The 26,139-nt window shown below is 39.4% G+C and overlaps 1 protein-coding gene and 1 long non-coding RNA gene across 2 annotated transcripts in view; one reads left to right on the top strand and one right to left on the bottom strand.

The window, feature by feature from the left end:
- Positions 1 to 487: 487 nt before the first annotated feature.
- Positions 488 to 26,139, bottom strand: part of LOC307172232 (uncharacterized protein) — a 381,392-nt gene continuing 355,740 nt past the window's right edge. Inside the window, exons 2-3 of the mRNA XM_079894410.1 lie at positions 3,889 to 4,564; positions 488 to 733 (exon numbers count right to left, since the gene is read on the bottom strand). Of these exons, the coding sequence (XP_079750536.1) occupies positions 3,892 to 4,563 (672 nt within the window). The 5' untranslated portion in view covers position 4,564 and the 3' untranslated portion in view covers positions 488 to 733; positions 3,889 to 3,891. The remainder of the gene's footprint in view (positions 734 to 3,888; positions 4,565 to 26,139) is intronic.
- On the top strand, positions 9,580 to 11,127 carry LOC307172238. Its single transcript, XR_013823687.1, has 3 exons — positions 9,580 to 9,642; positions 10,157 to 10,266; positions 11,041 to 11,127. It is a non-coding gene; the product is annotated as an uncharacterized lncRNA (long non-coding RNA).

Genomic DNA, 26,139 nt, shown 5'->3' with positions numbered 1-26,139 from the left:
AATGTACAAAATGATGAATTATGTAAATTTGTGATGTAATGAAGAGGAGACCCCAGGAAGAATAGCAACTGAGATTTCAGGCGCTAATGGGGATCTTAATAAATGAAATGAAAAAAAATGAAAAAGGTAAAAAAATTATGAAACAACCCCTACATCCCCACATGTTGTTTGGGAGAGTTTCAAGAAAAATCTTCCTCGCTCCTCCAAAAACAAACTCCAGCATATTCAGTGGTCAGACACGACTGGATCTTCAAAAGGGACCGGATTCTATGGTCAGATGAAACTAAAAAAGAGCTTTTTGGCAGCAAACACACCAGATGTGTTTGGTATACACTGCTGGATCTTATATGTTGTGGGTCTATTTTTTTGCTGGAGGTCCTGGACATCTTGTTCAGATTCATGGTATTATGGATTCTAGCAAATACTAACAGATAAAAAATCAAAACCTGAAGCCTTCTGCTAGAAATTCAATTCAATTCAATTCAAATTTATTTGTATAGCGCTTTTCACAATACATATTGTTTCAAAGCAGCTTTACAGAAAGTGCATTTCAGAAATGTACATTGAGAAATACAGTTAGTTAATCATGTATTGATTTAGGGCATAAACATAGCCAGCGTCGAGTCGTCTCTTCACAGGCGCCGAGTCGTCTCTGCACGGGTGTTGGAGAATCTGTAGTTTCCATGAGAGGCTGGATACAAACTGGAGCTGACGATCTGTATTTACCTCGGGACTAGCGTCCCGAGATAACAACAGAAAAGCATATGGGAAATAATTAGCGTAGCTGCTGTTCGCAATATTAATGCATTCAATCTGATTCAACTGTAGTATAAAATGTAAGTATTATGTGAATGCCTGGCTGAAGAGATGCGTCTTTAATCTAGTTTTAAACTGGGACAGCGAGTCTGAGCCTCGAACAATATCAGGAAGGCCATTCCAGAGTTTTGGAGCTAAATGTGAAAACGCTCTCCCTCCTTTAGTGGACTTAGATATCCTAGGAATGACCAGAAGCCTCGAATTTAGTGATCTTAAAGAGCGCGATGGATTGTAGGGCGATAGAAGTTCCGTTAAATACATGGGAGCTAAACCATTTAGGGCTTTATAGGTCAGTAGCAATACTTTGTAATTGATACGGAACTTTATAGGTAACCAATGTAGAGACGACAGAATTGGTGTTATATGATCGTATTTTCTTGATCTAGTAAGAACTCTAGCGGCGGCATTTTGGACTAACTGTAGCTTGTTTATTGAGGATGCAGGACAACCAGCTAATAAAGCATTACAGTAATCTAGTCTCGATGTCATGAATGCATGAACTAACTTTTCTGCATCAGAAACAGATAGCATGTTACGTAGCTTAGCAATGTTTCTAAGGTGGAAAAAGGCTGTTCTTGTAACATATGAAATATGATTTTCAAAAGACAAGTTGCGGTCTAATATAATACCCAGGTCTTTTACTGTAGAGGATAAAGTAACAGGACACCCTTCTAAATTAAAGTTGTATTGTAAGAGGTTTTGTGGGCAGTTTTTTGGACTAATAAGTAATACCTCCGTTTTATCTGAATTTAATAGCAGAAAATTACATGTCATCCAGTATTTTATATCTTTAACACACTCTGTTAATTTAGATAATTTAGCGTTTTCATCTGGTCGTGATGAAATATATAATTGAGTGTCATCAGCATAACAGTGGAAATTAATTCCATGTTTTCTTATAATATTACCAAGTGGCAGCATATATATTGAGAATAGCAGAGGGCCTAACACAGATCCTTGCGGTACACCGTAGTTTACTGACGTTATCTTCGATTTTTCCCCATTTACGCAGACAAAATGGTAACGGTCTGATAAGTATGATCTGAACCAGCTTAATGCCTGTCCCTGAACACCAGTGTAGTTTTGTAGTCGGTCTAAGAGTATTGTGTGATCTATAGTATCGAACGCAGCACTAAGATCAAGTAAAACTAGTATTGAGATACAGCCTTGGTCAGAAGCTAAAAGTAAATCATTTGTGATTTTAACGAGCGCAGTTTCTGTGCTATGGTGCGGCCTGAATCCAGACTGAAACTTTTCATAGATATCATTTTCTTGCAAGAAAGAGCACAGTTGAGCGGACACAACTTTTTCTAGTATTTTAGACATAAATGGAAGATTTGAAATGGGTCTGTAATTTGCTAGGTTATTATGATCTAATTGTGGTTTCTTAATAAGAGGTTTTATAACTGCCAACTTGAATATTCTTGGAACATGACCTAAGGATAAAGACGAGTTAATAATATTGAGAAGAGGCTCTTCCACTACAGGTAACACTTGTTTCAGTAGTTTAGTTGGTATTGGATCTAATAAACACGTTGTTGGTTTAGATGCAATGATAAGTTTATTTAACTCTTCCTGTCCTATAGTTGCAAAGCACTGTAATTGTTCTTGCGGGGTGATAATTGAGGCTGAATCATAAGACATCATTAAAGATTGTACATTTACAATTGTGTTTCTGATGCTTTCTATTTTCTCAGTGAAGAAATTCATAAAATCATTACTACTACACTGTAACGGAATATTTTGCTCCGGTAACGTCTGTTTATTTGTTAGTCTAGCGACGGTGTTAAATAAAAACCTAGGATTATTTTGGTTGTTTTCTATTAGTTTGCGGAGATGCTCAGCCCTGGCTGCTTTTAGGGCCTTTTTATAACGTGACATACTGTCTTTCCATGCGATTCTAAAGACCTCTAAATTAGTTTGTTTCCATTTACGCTCTAAATTACGAGTTTCTCTCTTTAGAACATGCGTAACACTGTTGTACCATGGTGCTTTAGTTTTCTCTCTAACCTTTTTTAATCTAATTGGTGCAACGATGTCTAATGTACTAGAGAAAATGGTGCTCATAGTGCTAGTCATTTCCTCTAGTTCATCTGTTTGTTTGGGTTCACTGAGCAGCTGAGATAGATCAGGTAAGCTATTTGAGAAATGATCTATAGTTGTTGGAAGGATTGTTCTGCCTGGTCGATAACGCGGCGCAACATGACAAATTTCAGCGGTACGTAGTATGCAAGTGACCATGTAATGGTCAGTGACTTCATCACTTTGCGGTATAATATCTATATCGGTTGGATCGGTTCCATGTGATTTAATTAAATCTAGCGTATGATTAAGACGATGAGTGGGACCAGTTACGTTTTGCTTGACCCCAAAGGAGTTTAATAAATCTGTAAACGCAGCCCCTAAAGCATCATTTGAATTATCTACGTGTATGTTAAAATCTCCAACAATTAATGCTTTATCGACATTGACCAAAAGATCTGAGAGAAAGTCTGCAAACTCTTTTAGGAAATCAGCGTAAGGCCCTGGCGGTCTATATACAGTAGCCAAGGCTAGAGATAATATGGATTTCTTTCTTACATCTAAGAGAGTAACATTTAGCACAAGTACTTCAAATGAATTAAACCTGTGACCTGTTTTCTGAGTAACAGTAAGAATATCTTTATAGATTATAGCAACACCACCGCCACGACCAATCAGACGGGGCTCATGCTTGTAACAGTATCCAGGAGGAGTAGACTCATTAAGACCGAAATAATCATTTGGTTTAAGCCAGGTTTCAGTAAGGCAAAGTACATCGAAACTATTATCTGTGACCATTTCATTTACAATAACCGCCTTAGGCGTAAGCGATCTGATGTTTAAAAGACCTAGCTTTATAAATTGTTTTTGTTCACTAATATTGAGATTTTCTGGTTTAATCACAATTAGATTTTTCTTAGATCCTGCAGTAGATTTATTATTTGATCTCACTAAACGAGGAATAGACACAGTTTCAATATGATGTTCTACATTGGTACTTATATCAATTAAGTTTGGACAGCAAAGAGTGTGATTTGGACTTTGACTTACTAGTCATATGGTGTGTAGCGTCTTGGAGATGTTGTCCGACAGAAGAGCCGCTCCGATTCTGCTGGGGTGAAGGCCATCAGCACGGAAGAGCCTAGGTCGCTCCCAGAAAAGATTCCAATTATTTACAAAGAGCAGTCTCTGTTCATTACACCATGACATTAACCATTCATTTAGAGCAAATAATCTACTGAACCTTTCGTGTCCTAGTCGGTAGGTGGGAAGCGGTCCAGACACGATGATCGTTGTTTCAGGCGATGTACTGCGTACCGTCTCGATCAGGCTCCTGTAGTCCTTCTTCAGAACCTCCGACTGCCGTAGCCTGATGTCGTTCGTTCCCGCGTGCAGCACGACAGCTCCGACGGGCTCGTCACCGTTCAGAATCCCGGGAACCTGTGCAGCGACATCGAGAACACGAGCACCAGGAAAGCAGTGAGTGCGAACCTTACCTTTACCTATGGTAGCACGGACATGCCGGACGATGGAACTGCCGATGATCACAGCGTCGCATTCCGTCTCGCGTAGAGGGGAGAAGCGGTTCCGGGTGGAGATCTCGAAGGCCGGGAGGGGCGGAGAGGTCCTAGCTCTGGTCCTGGCCCGCGTCTTCCGCTGTGGAATCACCCAGGGTCCATGTTGTTGTGTCGGTGCCGGAGTGAATGAAACCAGGGATGATCGCATCCTGGGCAGAGAAACACATGGAGTAGACGAGGTCGGAGTCAAAAGGTTACTAACCACTGACCTGTGAGCATCGGCGCGTGATGTTTCAAGCGCGAAACGTCGATCTCGTAGCTCGGCCTGTCTCTCTAGTAGGTCGCGGATCTGCTTCTCCACGGATTCCAGCTCTAACTGCACAGAATGCAGCTCGAAGGTGTCCTCACCTGCACTCAAAGGTAACGTTAGACACACATCCGTTATATTCGCCATTATAGCAGATGTGCTATAATGGCGAATTATAGCTTTCAGTGATACGGGTGTAAATAAGTCGATCGATAGGCGCGACCACGCGTGTAATGCTAGCGGGCTAAGGCTAGTAGCGGAAGTTCGAAAGGTTGGATATATGTAGCGATATCAGAGCAATCCGATTGTTTTTTAAGGAGAATAGTATTCCAGATATGTTCACACGCTATAAAAAATGAAAAAGTTCGTTTGTAAAAGAGTGTAAAGAAGAAAAACAAGGTTTCTGAATTAATTCGACGGAGCTCCAAACACAACAAAGCACTCAGTCGCGACGCATGCGCAGGATCTTCTAATGGGCCGTGGTTGGATCTTCCATCAGGACAACGGTCCAAAACAAACATCAAAATCAACACAAAAATGGGTAACTGAGCACAAAATGAAGCTTCTGCCATGACCGTCCCAGTCCCCTAAACTGAACACTATAGAGGAGTGGGGTGAACTGAAGAGGAGAAGCGCCAACATGGATCGGGGAATCTGAAGGATCTGGAGAGATTCTGTATGGAGGAATGGTCTCTGATCTCTGGTCAGTTGTTCTCCAAACTCATCAGGCATTATAGAAGAAAACTCAGATCTGTTATCTTGGCAAAAGGAGGTTGCAAAAAGTATTTAATAACAGGGAGCCAATAATTATGGCCAGCGTGTTTTGGAGAAAAACCTTTATTTTATAATGATTTACCCCCACTTTCAATTATTTTACTTCAATGAAAGGTTAGATTTCTGCGAATTATTTGAATGAAAGATCAAAAGGATAAACAATGCAGCAATTTATTTTTTACAGCAATTTTTGATAATATTTACCATTATCATGCATACATATACATGTGCCATTAATTCTGACCACCACTGTATGTACACAAGTAGCCATAATTTACAGTCAGCCAGTCATTATCATAAAATAAACCTGATCAAGCTGTCAGACTTTATTTGCAATAATGATTAGCGAACAGTATAATATCCCCATTTATTTTTCTGTTTTTAGTTACTGTATAAGATGAAGCGTCCTTTTAAAAATGACTGAGAGCTTAGTAAATGGATTGTTTTCATTTTTATAGAGCGTCTCTATAAAGAATGGTGCTGTTAACACTAGTGTTTCTGCTCAGGTGGCTTCAAGGTCTGACCAATAGTGAATGTTTTTGCTCAGCAACAGGAATCAGACTTGCTCAGTGTGTGTGTGTGTGTGTGTGTGTGTGTGTGTGTGTGTGTGTGTGTGTGTGTGTGTGTGTGTAGCATACCTGTAGAGCTCATAGAGTTGCTACGAGTGACCAGATGCTTGAGCGAGACACAGGTCAGCTTCAGGTGAAAGGTCACTAGTCCACATTCATCAGTTCATTATTTGAGCACTTTACTGTAATCGCCCTGCGGTGCCTTTCTCAAATCTTCTCAAAGCACTGTTAAACATTTTAGAAGATTACTTGTTCATAATGCCGGGTTGTTGTTGTTTTCCTTGACGAAGGGCAGTGCATGTCTTTTATGCTGAAAAATGTTTTCACTTCAAGCCAGGAGGGAATAAGAAGTTGATAACTGGGTCAATGGCAAATAATAATGTGTTGGTTCATTAAAACTGAGAAATCGTTTAAAAATGCATGAGGAGGTTTTTCAGGAATCTTATATTCCATATTTCATCTATCTATCTATCTATCTATCTGACTATCTATCTATCTACCCAGCCAACACGTTTATGTGGGGCCCATATGGGTTACAAATGGGCGACAGGGGTACAGAGTGGGCATGGGCTCAAAATGGGCTTCTTATCTGGGGCCCATATGGGTTACAAATGGGCTACAGGGGTACAGAGTGGACATGGGCTCAAAAGGGGCTTCTTATCTGGGGCCCATATGGGTTACAAATGGGCTACAGGGGTACAGATGGACATGGGATCAAAAGGGGCTTCTTATCTGGGGCCCATATGGGTTACAAATGGGCTACAGGGGTACAGATGGACATGGGATCAAAAGGGGCTTCTTATCTGGGGCCCATATGGGTTACAAATGGGCTACAGGGGTACAGATGGACATGGGCTCAAAATGGGCTTCTTATCTGGGGCCCATATGGGTTACAAATGGGCTACAGGGGTACAGATGGACATGGGCTCAAAAGGGGCTTCTTATCTGGGGCCCACTTGGGTCAACTAAGTAGGTCCAACATGGGCAAACCCAGATGGGCTCCCTATGTGAGACCTAGTCAGTTCACTAATGGGAAATGAGTAGGCTACATACCCAGCCAGCACATGACCGACCTTCAACGTTGAAATATGGTTGAAATAATGTCAGTTTGTTGTTGAAAAAGATTAACATAAACCATTCTAAATCAACGTTGACATTTTTACAAGATCCCCAGCCAACACATGTGGGGCCCAAACGGGCTGCAAATGGGCTGATATCCGGGGCTCACCTGGGCTACCCAACTGGGAACCCAGCTAATTTTGGTTTTGTTGGCCACGGATTCACGCGCAAACATTTACATCACGTTTCCCAGCTCAACGTGGATTCATCCGCAGACACCAGAGGACAATCTGGACAGAGCTTGCCCCAGCTAACACACCCATGTGGGGCCCAAACGGGCTGCAAATGGGCTGATATCCGGGGCCCACATGGGCTACCCAACTGGGAACCCAGCTAATTTTGGCCGCGGTTTCCGTGGTGGCCCCACATGTGTTAGCCCAGATGGGTTGATGATGGGCTCTTGATGGGCTCCATATCGGGCCCATGTGGGTAACCTAGGTAGCACCCATTTAGGGCCTACAGGAGTCTGCCCAGATGGGTTGATGATGGGCTCTTGATGGGCTCCATATCGGGCCCATGTGGGTAACCTAGGTAGCACCCATTTAGGGCCTACAGGAGTCTGCCCAGATGGGTTGATGATGGGCTCTTGATGGGCTCCATATCGGGCCCATGTGGGTAACCTAGGTAGCACCCATTTAGGGCCTACAGGAATCTGCCCACATGGGTTGATGATGGGACCCATATAGGTCTTATCTAGGGCTCTTATGGGCCACAACGGGTATATATATGGGCTACCATATTTGTCTGTTTGGGTTACCTTATTTTACAGTAAACCCCTAAATACAATCATTACATGTAATCCACTAAACTATACTAAAATGTTAAAGGTATTCAATGAACAGAAACCAGTAGTTCACTTTTAAAGTTACTTTATTAAGCAAATACAAGTATCACAAAACAAGAAAAGAAAAAAGTAAAAGATTTAAAACACTTCTAAATCAGCGTTGACATTTTTACAAGATCTGTACGTTGAAACAACATACAGCAGAAATATCTGCCTTTCAACATTATTGTGACAATTAATTAGCATTTCATAATTTTTTTGATATAACAGCTCTTCAGTATATGTTAAAATATAATTATCATTATTAACAATAAAAGTTTCAAACCTTTTGCCTTATGTGATTTTGTTTGAATTTACAATTTTGTCTGCTTGCCTAACCGTTTACATTGCATTATTACATTTGTATTCATACACTGTCATGTCATTTGACTAATTAATTAAATAATAATACAGACTGCAAATAAAACTCAATACACCGCTATGTTAACTGTTATTAAACTATTGTTATTGGTTGTTTCGCCGTTTTACTTTGAGCATGATTGGTTAATCTGTCTGTCTTCCAGGAAACTGTCCAATGAGAATGTGCGCGGCTCTGCGCGGCTCAGTCACCGACCGAGAGTAACGGACGTATTTTCAAATTTAAAATAGGCGCGCACTGAGCAGCAGCTGAGCTGCTGCTTGCATTGATTAGCCTACTCGGTCAGACCTGGATTATTTTATATCTGCCTGTTGAATTCTTAAATTTTGAGCGAATTTAAGTTGATATCAATGAAGAACAAAAGCTGGAATGTGAACAGAGGAAGGGTTCGTACGTGGTCTGTAAAAATACTGGCGATATCAGGTAAGAAAACATTTTTCAGTCCTTATAGCAGTCAGTTAAATTAACGTTAACGTTTATGGACATGAGAAACGTTAACAGTCATAGGCTTAATGCAACCTTATACGTTCAATAAGTTATCTCTGTGTGTGTTTTTGTACTGCTGTAGCAATATAAGCACGTATTTCAATGTAATTTAGTACCATCTTACATTGCTGTGTTTTGTTGTTGGTAACGTTGTGTGTTTAATGTCAGCTAACGTTAGTTTAAAAACGCATGAGAGGTAAAAAAGCGTTGGAATGAGTAAAGTGATAAAACAGTCATTTATTCGTTAGAAGTATGTTTACATAACCTCTTCAAACACTGATAACAGTATTGGAAATATATTTGTTTACATTTTTTTTTGTTTTTTTTGTTTTTGTGTGTGCTTCCCTTGCAATGATACACATTTCTGATGGGATTGCCATGCTTAAAGTTTATGTTTACATTTTTAATCATCATGTAACAACTAACAGTCTCAAAGATGACATTACTAGGGCTGGATTTATTGGATGGGATGCACGCTACAATGTTCCATTCATTCATCAACTGAAAACAGGTTGACTAATCAATTCTTGGGATTTAAGAATTGATATTGTTTCGTAAAAATGAGAATCAAATAAAATCGAGAAATCAATATTTTTTACCCAGCCCTTGACATTACTCAGTTCATGTAGTGTGAATGTTATAATGGCAAACGTTTTTTTTTTTAAATTTAAGATTGTTTGAAGGAATGATATAAGAAAATACTGCTTTTTAAGGACTTTTCATTGAATAATTTCTTCTTTCCCCCTCTTCAGATTCGCCAAGGACCAGCTGATTACTGGCAATTTGGTGGAGGATTATTCTTTAGCTGCTACATTGCACTATCACTTCTGGTACAGATTCATTGGCCTTTTGTGTTATTTTTTATTTTACTTGATTTAATAAATTACTTTTAATTAGTAGCCTACAATGTATGGTTAGGATTCTGAATTAAAACAGTGTAATGTTTCTCCACAAATATTATCAGAAATATACGGAGCCCCCAGGGGTCAGGCAAATTGTTGAAACAATATAAACCTGCATTGAAAGATATAGGCCTAATTCAAAGAGCAACAGACCACAACCCTCTCAGCTCAACACCACAATTTGTTGATTTCTTCATCTGTTTTAAAGATGAAATCATGACCTTATCATTATAGTAATCGTAACTGACACATGGGAGTAATATTAATTTTTTTACAATTCCATGTTGGGGCTCTGAAGAATTGCTTGTGTGAATACATAAAATGTGTTTTAGAATGGATAGTGTTGTATACTTTGTTTTCTACCCGACTAATTGAACTGTAAAGTGAAAATCTTGTACATGACTTATTTTGTATTGAGTTTTTCTTGCTTTTATTTATACAGGATAGTACAGACAGCAGGCAAGAAGTGAAGAGGAAGTGATGGCATCAGGAGCAGCACAACCAAAAGCTTGTGACCCCATGGAAGTTGTCCGAGTGCGTGGAAGAACAAGTGTAAGTGCAGAAGCCGATCTTAGGATGTAGTGGAGGAAGTGTATATGAAGAAGATATAAAGGAGCCAACTTGTTTAGTTTTTAAAATTGAACTAAGAGCCAGTGCAAATGTTGTAAAACAGGAGAAATATGTTCTGTAACATAACATTAGAGCGAGTAGACTTTGTAAAGTTGCTACTACTTACATGTCAAGTGATAAGCAATATTTGAGTTGGATGAATGATGGGCAAATATTTGGTTTTCTAACTTGTCCTGGGAACCCTCAGTACTGCACACCCACTTCAGATCTTGCAGTTTCTATAAATGAGCTAATGTGATGAATCCGGTATATTAGATGAGGGAAACGTACAAAGTCTGCATCTGAAAACTTAGGCAGCTGACTCATTGCCTCGCTGCCCTATCAGGCAACGACTTAGCAGGCAGCGTTTACACACTAAGGTGCCTCACAAAACCGATTTAGTTTAGTTTTTATTTATTTGAGCAGTAACCATTCTGATTTCAGACAGACTTATGAGGCAGCATAACGGTTTAATGATCTTCAACACTAATTATTTTTTAGAAATTACTTCAAAGTGGTAAAAGTTGGTCAAAATGTACATTTTATGCTTCCAATATGTGCAGTGCAGGGGGTGTTCCAGGACAGGTTTGCAAACCCCTTATCTAGATACACTTGATGTGGGGCACCAAAAGGCTAACCTGACACATCTGATTGAACTGTGAAAAGGAATTAAAAAAGTGGCATAATGGTTGACTGATTTATTTTCTCTTTTCAAAGGGCCGTTGGGAGAGCGACAACAGAGGAGTGAGAAGCTGCACGGTTATTGTTTTGTTTGTGAAATGGTTAATTTTTCAGATATGCATATATAACGTGTGCATATATATATATATATATATATATATATATATATATATATATTACTTTTTTCTTTTCTTGTTTTGTGATACTTGTACTTGCTTAATAAAGTAACTTTAAAAGTGAACTACTGGTTTCTGTTCATTGAATACCTTTAACATTTTAGTATAGTTTAGTGGATTACATGTAATGATTGTATTTAGGGGTTTACTGTAAAATAAGGTAACCCAAACAGACAAATATGGTAGCCCATATATATACCCGTTGTGGCCCATAAGAGCCCTAGATAAGACCTATCTGGGTCCCATCATCAACCCATCTGGGCAGATTCCTGTAGGCCCTAAATGGGTGCTACCTAGGTTACCCATATGGGCCATATATGGAGCCCATCAAGAGCCCATCATCAACCCATCTGGGCAGACTCCTGTATGCCCTAAATGGGTGCTACCTAGGTTACCCACATGGGCCCGATATGGAGCCCATCAAGAGCCCATCATCAACCCATGTGTGCAGACTCCTGTAGGCCCTAAATGGGTGCTACCTAGGTTACCCATATGGGCCAGATATGGAGCCCATCAAGAGCCCATCATCAACCCATGTGTGCAGACTCCTGTAGGCCCTAAATGGGTGCTACCTAGGTTACCCATATGGGCCAGATATGGAGCCCATCAAGAGCCCATCATCAACCCATCTGGGCAGACTCCTGTATGCCCTAAATGGGTGCTACCTAGGTTACCCACATGGGCCCGATATGGAGCCCATCAAGAGCCCATCATCAACCCATGTGTGCAGACTCCTGTAGGCCCTAAATGGGTGCTACCTAGGTTACCCATATGGGCCCGATATGGAGCCCATCAAGAGCCCATCATCAACCCATGTGTGCAGACTCCTGTAGGCCCTAAATGGGTGCTACCTAGGTTACCCATGTGGGCCCGATATGGAGCCCATCAAGAGCCCATCATCAACCCATGTGTGCAGACTCCTGTAGGCCCTAAATGGGTGCTACCTAGGTTACCCATATGGGCCCGATATGGAGCCCATCAAGAGCCCATCATCAACCCATGTGTGCAGACTCCTGTAGGCCCTAAATGGGTGCTACCTAGGTTACCCATATGGGCCCGATATGGAGCCCATCAAGAGCCCATCATCAACCTATCTGGGCTAACACATGTGGGACCACCACGGAAACCGTGGCCAAAATTAGCTGGGTTCCCAGTTGGGTAGCCCAGGTGGGCCCCGGATATCAGCCCATTTGCAGCCCGTTTGGGCCCCACATGGGTGTGTTGGCTGGGTATCTATCTATCTATCTATCTATCTATCTATCTATCTATCTATCTATCTATCTATCTATCTATCTATCTGACTATCAATCTATCTATCTATCTATCTATCTGACTGACTATCAATCTAATCTAATCTAATCTATCTATCTATCTATCTATCTATCTATCTATCTATCTATCTATCTATCTATCTATCTATCTATCTATCTATCTATCTATCTATCTGTCTGTCTGTCTATCTATCTGACTATCTATCTATCTGACTATCTATCTATCTATCTATCTATCTATCTATCTATCTGACTGACTATCAATCTAATCTAATCTATCTATCTATCTATCTATCTATCTATCTATCTATCTATCTATTTATCTATCTATCTATCTATCTATCTATCTATCTATCTATCTATCTATCTATCTATCTATCTATCTATCTAACTGTCTATCTATATCCGTCCATCCGATTTATTAAAAAAGGCAAAAAGGCTGACATATTTAAGAACATACTGACTTCTCTATGATGTCACTTCCTGTTTTCCTGTTTTTTTTTATTCACCAGAGTTTGCGAATAAAGGTTTTGAAATAATATTTTGAAATTGCTTTACTAAAAATATTGTATTTTATTTTCTTGTATTATTATATTATATTATATTATATTATATTATATCATATTATATTATATTATATAAAAAAATACAAATGCAATTATTTTTAAAGGATTAAATTTTCAGCTTTTTAATTAGACTTTTTTTTTTTTTTTTACAATCTCCGGACAGTTATAAGACCCAGACATTTTTTTTTTTTTTTTTACTTTAAGCCCCACAAAAAAATGTCTAAATGAATTTTAATTAAGAGGAGAAGGAGTATTCAAGTCATCGTCTGAATGAATTGCATTTGTATTTTTGAATAACTCAGTAGGTCCAGACACAAAAATGTGCATCACGTTACTGACCCACCTACCTCTGGTATGCCTGCTGGAATTCAATTACTGATGCAATTTTCAGATAATTATCATTTGAATTATTTTTTGCCAGTGTGAATGTGATAGGACCATTAAGTCTGACAGCACTGCAGGATCACCGAGCAACAAACCGTGACACATCCTGCGCTCCGGAGACGTTTCTTAGCACAAGCGTGCTCGGGAATGTTCGAAAGGTTGTGCTCCTGCGCCAAGTTTGCTCAGAAGTGTGTGTCTGCCAACAAGAGTTTGTGGCACAGAGAGGGAAGGACTTTCCAGGCTATTTAGTATGGAAATGTATGGAGATGGCACAACTGCTTTCTCTTCTCGCTGCGTTCACACAGGCCTTAAGCTTCCCTCATTAATTGGCATGACACAAGCGGCACACATTCACTTGTAAACACTGTCCCTTAGAGAGGGCCAGAGAGAGAGAGAGAGAGAGAGAGAGAGAGAGAGAGAGAGAGAGAGAGAGAGATTAAAACAGTTATAAAAACAACAGTCAATCAAGTAAAATCACATTATATCAACACACTCTTGAAAATGAGATTATTCTCTACAACAGAGCAGAGCACATCCATGTGACACCAAATATTGGAAAAATAATCGTTCATCAAACTGTAGTAATTAAAATCTATTCTTAAACGCGATTTCAACATTTTGACAAATACAAAAACAGCATCATCATCATCCATGGATCCTTCAACCTTATTTCGTCAACTCATATACACAGCTATCTTTGCTCTTCCCAAAATGAAATTATAGAGTTGACACTGCTCCCTCTTTTTTTTTTTGGGGGGGGGGGGGGGGGGGGGAATACCTGTAACCTAAAACAAGTACTGTTTGGAAAAAAAACTGCACCAAACAATTTAAAAAGATCTTCCAACATAGAGAACAGTGGCACAAGACGACAACAGTCCATAAAACAGTGAACAACTGTATGTACAAAAATTACAGTCATGATTAATATCAGGGTTTAAAACAGAGATAAAAGAATTAACAGCCACGGCTGTATGTAAAACTCTCCATTGCAAATCAGCAACCTTCTTCAACAATGGTGGTTTATACAGCGATCTCCATTCAGGTCCAACACCGTCTATCAGACCTAAGCGAGCTCTCCATGGAGGGTCAATTTTACCATTTAATTTATCTTTATTCAAAATTTTAACAATCAATCTGTATTACTGTATTTCTTTTCAGCATCACGAGACAGACAGGGATTATTGGTTTTTATAAAAAATCCTCCTCCATCTTTCGGCAAAAATAACACACTTTGATGCATCCAATGCAGACGATCCCAAAAGAAATCAACAAGAAGTGCCTGAATCTTTGACAGCAATCATCTATGCGGGCTGCATCTTGACATTGATTGGTTTGTAAACAGACGTGCGTCTGACGTCATCGTGTTGTCAATTCGGCGGGAAACTGACTAAAATAAAAAATAAAATAAAAACGTTGACAAGAATCAATGAACAGATGCATATCTTTGCCACTATACTTTTATTATTACGGCATTACTCCCTGCAGCACCGACTATACTCGAGGCTAGTTCACATTCGCCAATTGAACGTCCTCGTTGTGCGAACATTTTATCGTCGCCAGCAGGAAAGGAGGAGAAGAGCAAGCAATCCTGCGGGAACATCCGGAACTTCCTGTAAATTGTCTGAAAGTCCGAACCGAACAGAAAATGCGTTCACACTAAACGAACCAAACCTTTGTTCAGTTTGATCCGGACCGAGACTACCTCTTTTTGTGGGACCAAAATTTGGTCTGTTTGGTCCGGACCGTGGTCTGGGGGAGGGTTCACACCTGTAATTTTGATTCCGGAAAATCCAGACCAAACAAGGTAGGTGTGAAAGGGTCCTAAATCTACTTGCCAATATTTTGGAGAGTAGCTTGTAATCAGTGCAAAGCAGGGATACAGGTCTCCAGTTTCTTTATGAGCTGCAGGTCACCTTTTTTCGTCAGAAGGGTAAGAACTGCCCCTCCACAACTTAAAGGCAGACGTCCATTGGCTAGGCTATCCTTCAGCACTGCCAGAGGATCTTCTCCAATTATAAAACCAAAAAAAACTTCAACAAATCAACAGGTAGTCCATCTAATCCAGGAGTATCTGCTTAATCTGTAATCTGCTTCCAGCACCACATTACGTTCTTGTTTAACCTGGGGAAGACCAGAATACAAATTCTGAGCTTACATCTGCTCTTCTTGGTGTTCACATTTGTACAAATCACAGTAAAAACTGACAGCATGCTTACGAATAGCAGCATGATCAGACAACACATGTCCAGAGTCAGACTTTAAACTATGAATATATCTCTTTTGACCATTTTCTTCGCTCCAATCACCCCCCCACCCCACCCCTCCCCATCCAGGAACATCCATTTCTACTACATAACAGACTTTTTTACCTCAAGAGCTTCAAGATAACATTGATCCTTTGTGGCCTTGGCCAAAACCTGGAGTTCTTCTACTTCAGACTCCAGAGCGTTCACTGACTTCAATAAGACTTTGGCAACATTACAATTATATTGCTGACAAAACTGTTTTGCTTGAACTTTTCCAAAGTCCTACCATTGTTGTAAAGATATAAAATAATTTTTTGTACTTTGATGATTTTTCCCAAAAAATTTTTTTTTAAATTTGTATCTTCTAGTAAAGCTTTATTAAAATGCCAATAGGCACTACTGGTCTTTACACACTTCAGAAAGACACAAATCACAATGAGTGAGCGATCAGAAAACCCAACAGGGCTAATAAAGCAGTTTTTGACAACATTAGAATGATATTTAAAACAATAAAAGCGATCAAATCTCGCCATAGACAATAAATCGTCTTTATGAGTCCAGGTATTCTGACTTTGATTATCATGTAACCCTCTCCACACATCATGTAACTCATTAATCTCTAAGAATCGAATCTCTCTGTGCAATTCCAGTCTCCGCCTATAAATAACAACTCTTTATCACTGCAATCTCTAATAGCATCATTTACATTTTCCAAAAAAAGTCAATCTCTCTTTACCAACAGCCGGAGCATATACACAGTGATTCACGCAAGTTGTACATTTTCATATATTACTCTGATTTTAACAAAGACCTTTAATAATTTCTTCACATTCAATAGATTGAGGATTGAAACTTTTGGAGAAAAGAACATCCACTCCACAACTATTACTAGTTTTGTGACTTAAAAAAACATCACCCTCCCATTCTCTCTTCCAATCAACTTCTTTATCAACAGTACTATGTGTCTCTTGTACAAAGATAACGTCCAATATTTTAAAGGGGCCATATAATGGTACATGCACTTTTACAAGTTGATTGTACTGAAATGTGTGTTGGCAGTGCCTGTACACAACCATCATAAAATTATAAAAATCCATCCAGTGTTTTTTTTTTTAATCTCCTTTATGTTTTCCCCTGTCTCAAATCGAGCCGTCTGTGACGTCACACGGTCGGACGCCCCTCCCACGATTGTTGATTGACAGCAGCGTTTCAACACAGACCCGCCCTCGCTCGTGAGCGAGCTGTCAATCATAGTCCGCGTGGTCATTGTTGATACGCTGGAGCAGAATGGCGTCTAAGCGATTGTGGTGTTCTGTTCTTGGGTGTAATAACAAACACAGCATCATTTTGATGTTCCTAAATCCGAACTTGACAGTTGTACCTAACACTGCATAGATAACGTTACGCATCACTGACAAGCCTACATTTACCGAAAAAAAGTTTTTCATGACCATTAGCTGTCACATCAATCTGTCAATGAACTAACGTATACATCAGTAAACACATAGCCTTCGTATCTCACTACTCTGTAAGGCCCGTCTATATTGGTCCAATCGCCGGTTCGCCAATACACGGGGAAGGTATCACGTGTTACTGTCCTTTTCTCATGCAAAGTATTGGTTGGTTAAATGCAATATATTAATCATATATATTTACTCGTTTATTTCATCTGACTCCATAAATGAAAAGGTTTTAATGATATCTGTGCCTCACTAAAAGTGAGCAAATGTTTGACTATTCCTTTTAACCATTAAATGAACAATGTCACAATCAGTTAGAATAATCACATGTAACAATTTAATATTTCAGATATCAGAGATCAATTCCTCAATCAATTCAAATATCTAAAACATGATTATACAATGGTTACACCAAAGAATCTTACCCAGCTTGAGAGAGAGATAGAGAGAGAGAGAGAGAGAGAGAGAGAAGAGAGAGAGAGAGAGAGAGAGAGAGAGAGAGAGAGAGAGAGAGAGAGAGAGAGAGAGAGAGAGAGACCACCTAACCAGTCCGCGTCCACCAGAGAAGAGACTGAGCGAGCCCAAAACACCTTCCTTTGTTTCCTTGACCAGGTGACATGGGGGATGGGGGAAACCGCCCTCAAATGGCTTAACCAGTTTTCCCTAAACTTCTATAAACCTTATTACCTTTTATTTTATCTATCTGGATATGAGATATCTGTACCACTCACTTTGAGACATTTCAAATGACACCAAAAACATAACAGTCAAGGATAAACATTCACATTAAACCATGTTTTTGTGTGAGTTCTTAGTATTTTGTGAGAGGAAGTGAGGTTGTATGGGGGAAGTTGAATGTTAATTAGCCAGCAGGGCCCTTTTGTCTCTAGACCAGGCCTCAACAAGTATTTTCAGTCTTACAACTCTACCCTGCCAGTACACACAAAGATTGTCGAACTTCTTCGGGGCCGTCATCTTGTTCCGGGTCCGACTCCGGTTCAAATTGATACGGTTGCACAGACGTGTCCTCAGACTCCTGCTGCCATTCTTTCTCCAAAATATACCCTCAAACTGCTGTCAAGGCAACATTCCACGTGTGTTGTGTCAAAACGCCCCACAGAACAGAGGGGCGGGGCTAGCAAAGCTCATTATCATTTAAAGACACATGCACTTAAACGGCGTGCTGAAAACAGAGCTGTTTTTGACCAGGTAAAATGAGTGTTTTCTTACAATACTAATGAGAATTTTTAATTAAAGTACAGGTATATTACAAACTTTTCATTTAGACCCTAAAGAATCATATTAACTTGTACAAAAATGGCATTATATGACCCCTTTAAGGGAGCACAGTCTGAAAAATGAAGCTCTTTTTCTTTCATCTCTAGCGCCATTCAAATTCAGGCTGTCTAAACAAAAGAAAAAAAAGAAAACGAAATGAGAAACAAAGGAAAAACAAATTAGAAAAACTAAACATATTCGCCATCTTCTAACTGTCTTTTAACTTTCAAAACAAGTTTCTTTAAGCGATGAATTTCTCCCCTGCAATTTCAGCACTTTTTGGAAAATTCTCGACTGAATCAATGAAAAGTTGTAGATCGGGAAACACACTCTCAAGTTTAACATTCCTAGCTCCTTTATTACTCTTAAGAAACTTCTTAATACTCAACATAGAGTGCCCACTTCTTTCCAGGGGCAAAGATTGCGAGGAAACTATAGAGTCTGCATCAGAGTCTACCTCAACATCACTATAAAAAGTCTGGGAGCAATCATGAAATCAGGACATTTTTCCTTTTTTTTCAGAGAATTGAAACACATCTCTAGGTTTTCTTTTCTTAACATTATCTTTGTCAGATTTTTCCATCTATAGCATCTCACTTTCTTCAGTCAAAGAACATTCTACCTCCTCCTCCTCCTCTTCGTTCTGCCTCCTCTTCATTATCACGCTGTCGACTGTTCTTAACTGGAGAGGGGGCCTGAAAAAACTCTTCATTCTTCTGTGTTGATCTTTTATTTTGGTCAAGCTTCTGAGCTTTGTGTGATTTATTATTATTATTATTTTATTTTTATTTATTTTTTTCAGTTTTATTTTATCTGATTCATTCCGTTTTTTGTCCCTGAGAATGTTTTGGTTCATTCTGTTTTTGTCCCTGGGTTTTATTTGAAACATCCAAACATGGTCCTTGAGTTTCATTTGATTCGCTCCATTTTTGTCCCTGAGCTTCATTTGATTCACTCCGTTTTTGTCCCTGAGTTTCACTTGATTCGCTCCATTTTTGTCCCTGAGTTTCACTTGATTCACTCCATTTTTGTCCCTGAGTTTCATTTGATTCGCTTCATTTTTGTCCATGAGTTTAATTTGATTCGCTCCATTTTTGTCCCTGAGTTTCATTTGATTCACTCCGTTTTTGTCCCTGAGTTTCATTTGATTCACTCCGTTTTTGTCCCTGAGTTTCATTTGATTCACTCCATTTTTGTCCGAGTTTCATTTGATTCACTCTGTTTTTTTCCCTGAGTTTCATTTGATTCGCTCCATTTTTGTCCCTGAGTTTCATTTGATTCGCTTCTTTTTTGTCCCTGAGTTTCATTTGATTCGTTCCGTTTTTGTCCGAGTTCATTTGATTAGCTTCGTTTTTGTCCCTGAGTTTCATTTGATTCGCTTCGTTTTTGTCCCCGAATTTCACTTGATTCACTCCATTTTTGTCCCTGAGTTTCATTTGATTCGCTCCGTTGTTGTCTCTGAAATTCATTTAACTTACTTTGCTTTAGTCCCTGAGATTAATTTACTCCATTCTGTTTTTGTCCTTGTAATTTGTTTGGTTTGTCCCATTTTTGTCCCTGAAGTTTGTTTAATTCATTTTGTTTTTGTCTCTGAGATTTACTTGACTCACCCTGTTCTGTGGTCGTAATATTAATTTCAGCAGGCAATGTTTCTGGGCATGATCGTATAAGGTGGCCCTCCAATTCCACATCCAAAACATTTTCTCCGATGTTACATGAACATTGTAATCATAATCATCCACTCTGATCTTGAACACTAAATTTAATTCTTCATTGTTTCATAAAAACCTACCATCTAAAAGAAACAGCATGTCTCAAATGCGGAGATTTACTGCCAAGGCCAATTGTTTTAATCGGAGACAGCTGTCCATGTCTCGAAAGTTCCCTCTCTAACATTTCGTTACTAATGAATGGAGGGACTTTTTTTTAACTTTTTTAGAAAACACGCCGCTGTTTACTATGGACAGACTGCGTGGGCTGAATGCAGGCTAACCCTGGTCATATTTTATTATATAGTTTGTCTACACCACTTTAGACAAACAATAATATTTGAGAATGAAGCGAGGATGCGGCTCGAAAATAACGTTAATAATTTCTATCAGGCTCCGCACCTCCTCACAACTCCAGGTTTGTCCGCGAGCTGCCATTTCTTAAAGCTACACTGTGTAACTTTTTTAGTTGATTCTTAGCAAAAAACACTTAGTTCTTTCAAAAATATATGTGCTCATTAATGTATATTTACTTCTTTTAAGTAATAAAGTATTCTCGTAAGTTTATAATCTGCCATTGAAAGTACATACGGGTGAGGGGTTCGTATGCCGGTCGCCATGTTGCCCCTCCATCTTGAAACTACATTAGCCAAAGAGGGACATACCTGTAAATTCAAGCTTCGCCTTTTGCGTTTTTCACTCAGTGACACCGTGACGAATGCGAGGGGGAGATTACTCGCGAGTGCTGGCAGATTTGAAAGATAGTGTGGTGTGTGTGTGTGTGTGTGTGTGTGTGTGTGCGTGCGTGCGTACTCACATTTGAAAGAGAGAATTAAAACGTCAACGCGACAGACAAATCAGCAAGACCATAGTCAATATTGGAGTAACTTTTCCCAGATGGAAAGAGCTCACGAGGAGAAAAGATTTTAAAACGGACGCCGAGGTTGCCTGCTTTCTTCTCGACAGGTAATTCAGCCTGTTGTAATTCATTTGTGTAAATTCGAAGTTTTATAGTTGCTTGTCTAACCATAGCATGGTTGTGCATAACGCCAGAACGACCTCTAGTATAACTTCATCCTCGCGTCAATGGTGAAAAAGTATTGTTTACCTTGTAACATAAATCTGTGCTGCGACGGATCACAGGTGATGAATAGTTTTAAAGGGGCGATTTTTTAAGCTATATATAAAAAAAGGACACTGTAAATTTTAGTTATTTTTAATTGCTTTTACTTTGTACACATTGTAACGTTAGCCTAATCTGATTATGCTGGGATAGCCGATTCCAAGGGTGACGTTTACCTCCTGACATCTGTCCTGTAGTTTTATTCATTTTAGACGTATTGTTTATTATTGTCATGGACGAAGTCGATAACTGGAAGCCATGTTAATCTTGGAATAATACAGCCACCGTAGGAGTTAAAACGCCCTCGGAATTGAGAGGAACAGAAACTAATATTCACTGGGTAGTCATATACAATTTCACCGCTAGATGGGGGAAAATATCACACAGTGTAGCTTTAAAGTGCAAACTGTCAGCTGCGCAGCTGACTACGGCAACTGGTTTAGTCCAAAAATGCGCAGTTCTTTGGCTGTTGGTTCTGTTCAAGGTCGGATCACGTTCTCACCACAAACAATCCGCTCCAGAGTTCGTTTGAAAGCGCACCGAGACCACCTCGGACGCTAGTTTGGTCCGCTTTTGGAGCGCACCCGAGTGCGATTGCTGCATTCTCACCTGCCCAAACGAACCGCACCAATGGGGAAAACGAACTCTAGTGCGATTCAACCCAACTAAAGGTGTATTCACACCAGGAAAGTCCGATAGTTCACTTTTTGTTTGGTACGGTACGCTTTCACACTGCTCTTTTTGCAAGTGAACCAAAATGTGTAAACAAAACCACACGTGTGTTAAGGTCGTCCATTCATTGGACAGGAATTCTCAAGCAGGGAAAAGCAGGAAGTGCAAAAACAGGCTCAGCATGGAGATATTTCGTTATGTAATATTTGTTATTTTACTGATTTGGTGTTATTCTCTACAAACGCAATATGAAGAAACTAATGAGCATCATATGATACAGTGTCATCTATACGATGTTGTAATTAGGATTTAGAGAAGACGACGATGTGCTGCAAGACGGTTCCGGCGGAGAGAACAAGCTTTTAAACCATTTAAGCGCGATAAGACAAAAGAGAACGCTCTGTCTGTGAATGTCCTGATGCACACACGACGCGCAGAAAGACGCGCAACAGTATCGCATGCACAGACAGCGTGCCGGAATTCTCTTTCTCTTTCACGCTTGAACGAATGATGCCAAAATGTCCGTTTTGTTAAGTATCCTCATAATAGCAGTCAAATAAAAAGGCGGGTCGGTTCATGTTCACACCGTAAACGAACCGTACCAGAGTTTGTTTGGAACCGTACCGTGACCACCTCTTCAGCTGAGTCTCGGTTCGATTGTTTGGTCCGCACCCGAGTTCGATTGCTGTATTCACACCTGCCCAAAAGGTCCGCACCAAGGGGGGAAACGAACTAGAGTTCGATTCAATCGAACCAAACAAGGCAGGTGTGAATACACCCTAAATGAGGCAGGTGTGAAAGCACCCTAAATGATTTTCAGCCAATATGTTTTGTTGACATAGAAAATGTTGGTCATGCACTAACTCACTGAAAGTTCAAAATCAAATTTGCGGAATTTTCATGTAATGAGGAAAGATGGAGAAGTTTATTTTAGCTGGTCAGACGCAGGCAATTCATTCGGTACGACACTCACAGTGTACTATGGGTATTAGCCGTTGAGTGTACAAAATAAAATAAAAACTCTAAAAAATGCTTGGTTGTTTCAACCCAAATTGGGGTAAAATATGGACAAACCCAGCCGTTGGGTTAAAAAGATTTTATTAAAATTTTGGGTTGAAACAACCCAGGATTTTTTAGAGTGTGTGTTATTGCAGTGCATTATGGGATTGAATGAGTGCACTTTAATGTCCACTATGGTTTCGGGCACTACAAATGCACTGAAAAAAATGATTCGTTGAATTTAATCAATTGTTTTATGGTAAGTGGTTGCACACAATTGATTTTAGCTACATTTAAACAAATGCATTAAGTTGAACTAAAATTGATTAAGTTCAACTTAATGCATTTGTTTAAATGTAGTAAAAATCAAATAGTGCCCTATTTAAGGGTATAGGGGGTGATTTCAGACACAGCCAAGATCTCACAGCGGCTAAACACCCTCTAGCGCCGCCTACTACAGTAGCCACGCCCCTAGCTCTCGCTATTGGTTGAGCTGGAAAGAGATTGACAGAACTGAGTGGACGCTCTCAGTGTTTAAATGATACCAGGGAGGCTCAATGCTTACACTTTTGGGGGAGATAAAGCCATGAATGAGCAATAAACTGGGTAAAGAGAATGTGTTTTAACAAAAAAAAATCTTCACCTTTAACTAATGTTAACAAATAAGAGCTTATTGTAAAGTGTTACTTTTTTCAGTGCACAAAAAAACATGTGCATCAAAAGCGTTTCTGTTCAACCTTAAAGTGGGCAACAGTGCAAAATCAATCATTAAAGGTCTCTAAATGTTTGGGTAGGGGTCCTTTATATAAAAGCCTTGATGAATAGGTCATCTACATTCTGTGTCGCGAAAGAAAGAAAGAGAGAGAGAGAGAGAGAGAGAGAGAGAGAGAGAGAGAGTCTGGCATTGCCCATTGAGGATGGCAGATACCCCTGAGAATGAAGGGCCCGGCAGGGGGGTTGAGATAGAAGAGGCAGAAGAAAGTGGACCTTGAGTCCCCCTTCGCATTACCCACTAAAGCCTCATAATAGAGAATGGAAAAACATGAAAGTTGAGCATCCAGAAATTCGCTGTGTTTCGAAATGTGGAGTCTTCATTCTTCTTTAAACGGCCTGTGTGAAGTAAACAACCCACGGCCAAGAGGAATGGAGAGAGGAATAATTTATTCACTGTTAATCTGGTTCATTTTCAAGGTTTGCACCATTTAAAGCTGCCGCAATTGAATGTGCCGTACTTTGTGATCAGAGTTGCTTTTGTTGACTTTCTAACGCAACGTTTCATGCCTGTAAATCACCTTGAAATTGAAAAAAAAAAAACTGAAAGCAAATAAAAAACAAAACAAAAACAGGCTGACCTGCTGGTTTGAAGTAAATATAAAATCAAAACTGACCCTTTTAACTTTCTTAATACACATACCTGGTGTTGTTGAACTTAAGTCATTGGTAAAAATAAAATAACATAACATAACGCTTTATATATATATATCAATCATTATAAAATTGATTATTTAAATGCAATTTGATTTAAATCTTTGGTCTCATGATTCATGAAACTATAATTTGTTAAACTAGCAGGGAAGTGTTTTATAACATATTTTGTTTTATTGTAGTCTATACATACAGATAACTGGAGTAGCCAGAGCGAGCTGAGTGACGTTATCACATTTACATTTACATTTACATTTACATTTAGTCATTTAGCAGACGCTTTTGTCCAAAGCGACGTACAGATTAGGACTAAATTAAGCAAGTCGTCGTGAAGAGGCAAAAAACAACGCAAGAAGTGCTCAAAATACGAAGTTCAGGCGTTATTCAGAGTAACATAAGCCCGATAAGCTAAGATTTAAAGGAAAAAGGAAGATGAAAGTTTTTTTTTTTTTTTTTTTTAAATGAGGTTAAAGGTAGGGTAGGTAGGAATTGTCTAAAAAACTTATTTTCCAAATTTGTTTAAACTTTTATATATCAATACATAATTAAAATGTAAGTACTCTGAAAAAGAAAGTATAAAAATCAAGTGTATGTAGACCTCTCAGACTGTTTTAAAGACAGCTCATTATTTCCATTCACTCCACCCCCTCCCTTCTGGGCTCCTTCCAAAGCCACGCCCCCAAAACACATGAACGCGCGACTCCGACCGCTGAGCTGGAGACGCATTTATTTACCTGAGACGAGTGGAGAGGAAGGAGCGCAGTGCATGCAGTGACATCATGTCAGAATCACATGTAATAAAAAAATCTAACTTTATCATTATGAATATAAACAAATAAGATGTATTTTAGTACTCACTATCAAGCTAGCATATAAAAATTTTTTTTTTTTGATTCGCTAACGAGCTAGTTATATCTATACGGCAAAGCTATAAACAGGTTGCATTGATACACGTTTTCCCATTACCATAAGTTACACTGTGATGAAGATGAATTTCGTGTAAGATTCATAACATATATGGTGTTCTGCATGTAAGAGTTTCTATGATGAAAACATTGTTGACTCTGATGAGGACTACACTCCAGAGACAAGTACCGCATCGTCGGTTCGAGGACAGGTCCGGGTCCGGGGTCGAGGGCGAAGCAGAGGAAGTCGTGCAAGAGGCCGTGCAACTAGTGTCTGAGGATATTGACACGCGTTTTATTTCTTTGTTTATCCAAAGACTTTTTTTCATTACCTTTTCTAGTACTGTCTTCCTTTTTTGCCTTGTTTGCCTTCACTAACTGCATATGCCGGTAATGTGAATTTTGATTGCTCTTTCTCTGCCATTGTTTTGCTATTCCTAGGTTCCGTGCCTGTTGAATTCCTCAAATCAAACGGGTTCGCGCAAGTGGGCAGATCCTGTGTGGCAAGGGTGGTTGCCATGGTTGCGAGAGAGTGACAGTCGCCTAAGCCAATCCTTTGTTTCGTCCCGAATGGAAATAATGAGCTGTGTTTAATGCAGATTAAACGGTCTAGAGTCACTCGATTTTTATACTCTTTTTTTCAGAGTACTTACATTTTAATTATGTATTGATATGTATAGAAAGTTTAAACAAATTTGGAAAAAAGTTGTTTATAAAATTCCTACCTACCCTACCTTTAAGTGCTCACGGAAGAGATGGGTTTTCAGCTGTCTTTTGAATGTTGTCAGGGATTCTGCATCCCGGATGAGGGTGGGAGATCATTCCACCAGCATGGAACTGTGAATGAGAATGTTCTGGAAAGTGATTTTGTGGCTCTCTGTGATGGAACCACGAGACGTCGCTCGTTGACCGATCGTAGGC

This window comes from Squalius cephalus, assembly GCF_949319135.1.
Source record: "Squalius cephalus genome assembly, chromosome: 15".
Classification (NCBI taxonomy): domain Eukaryota; kingdom Metazoa; phylum Chordata; class Actinopteri; order Cypriniformes; family Leuciscidae; genus Squalius; species Squalius cephalus.
The sequence above is the reverse complement of the archived record's forward strand: the minus strand, read 5'-3'. Positions and strand labels throughout refer to the sequence as shown.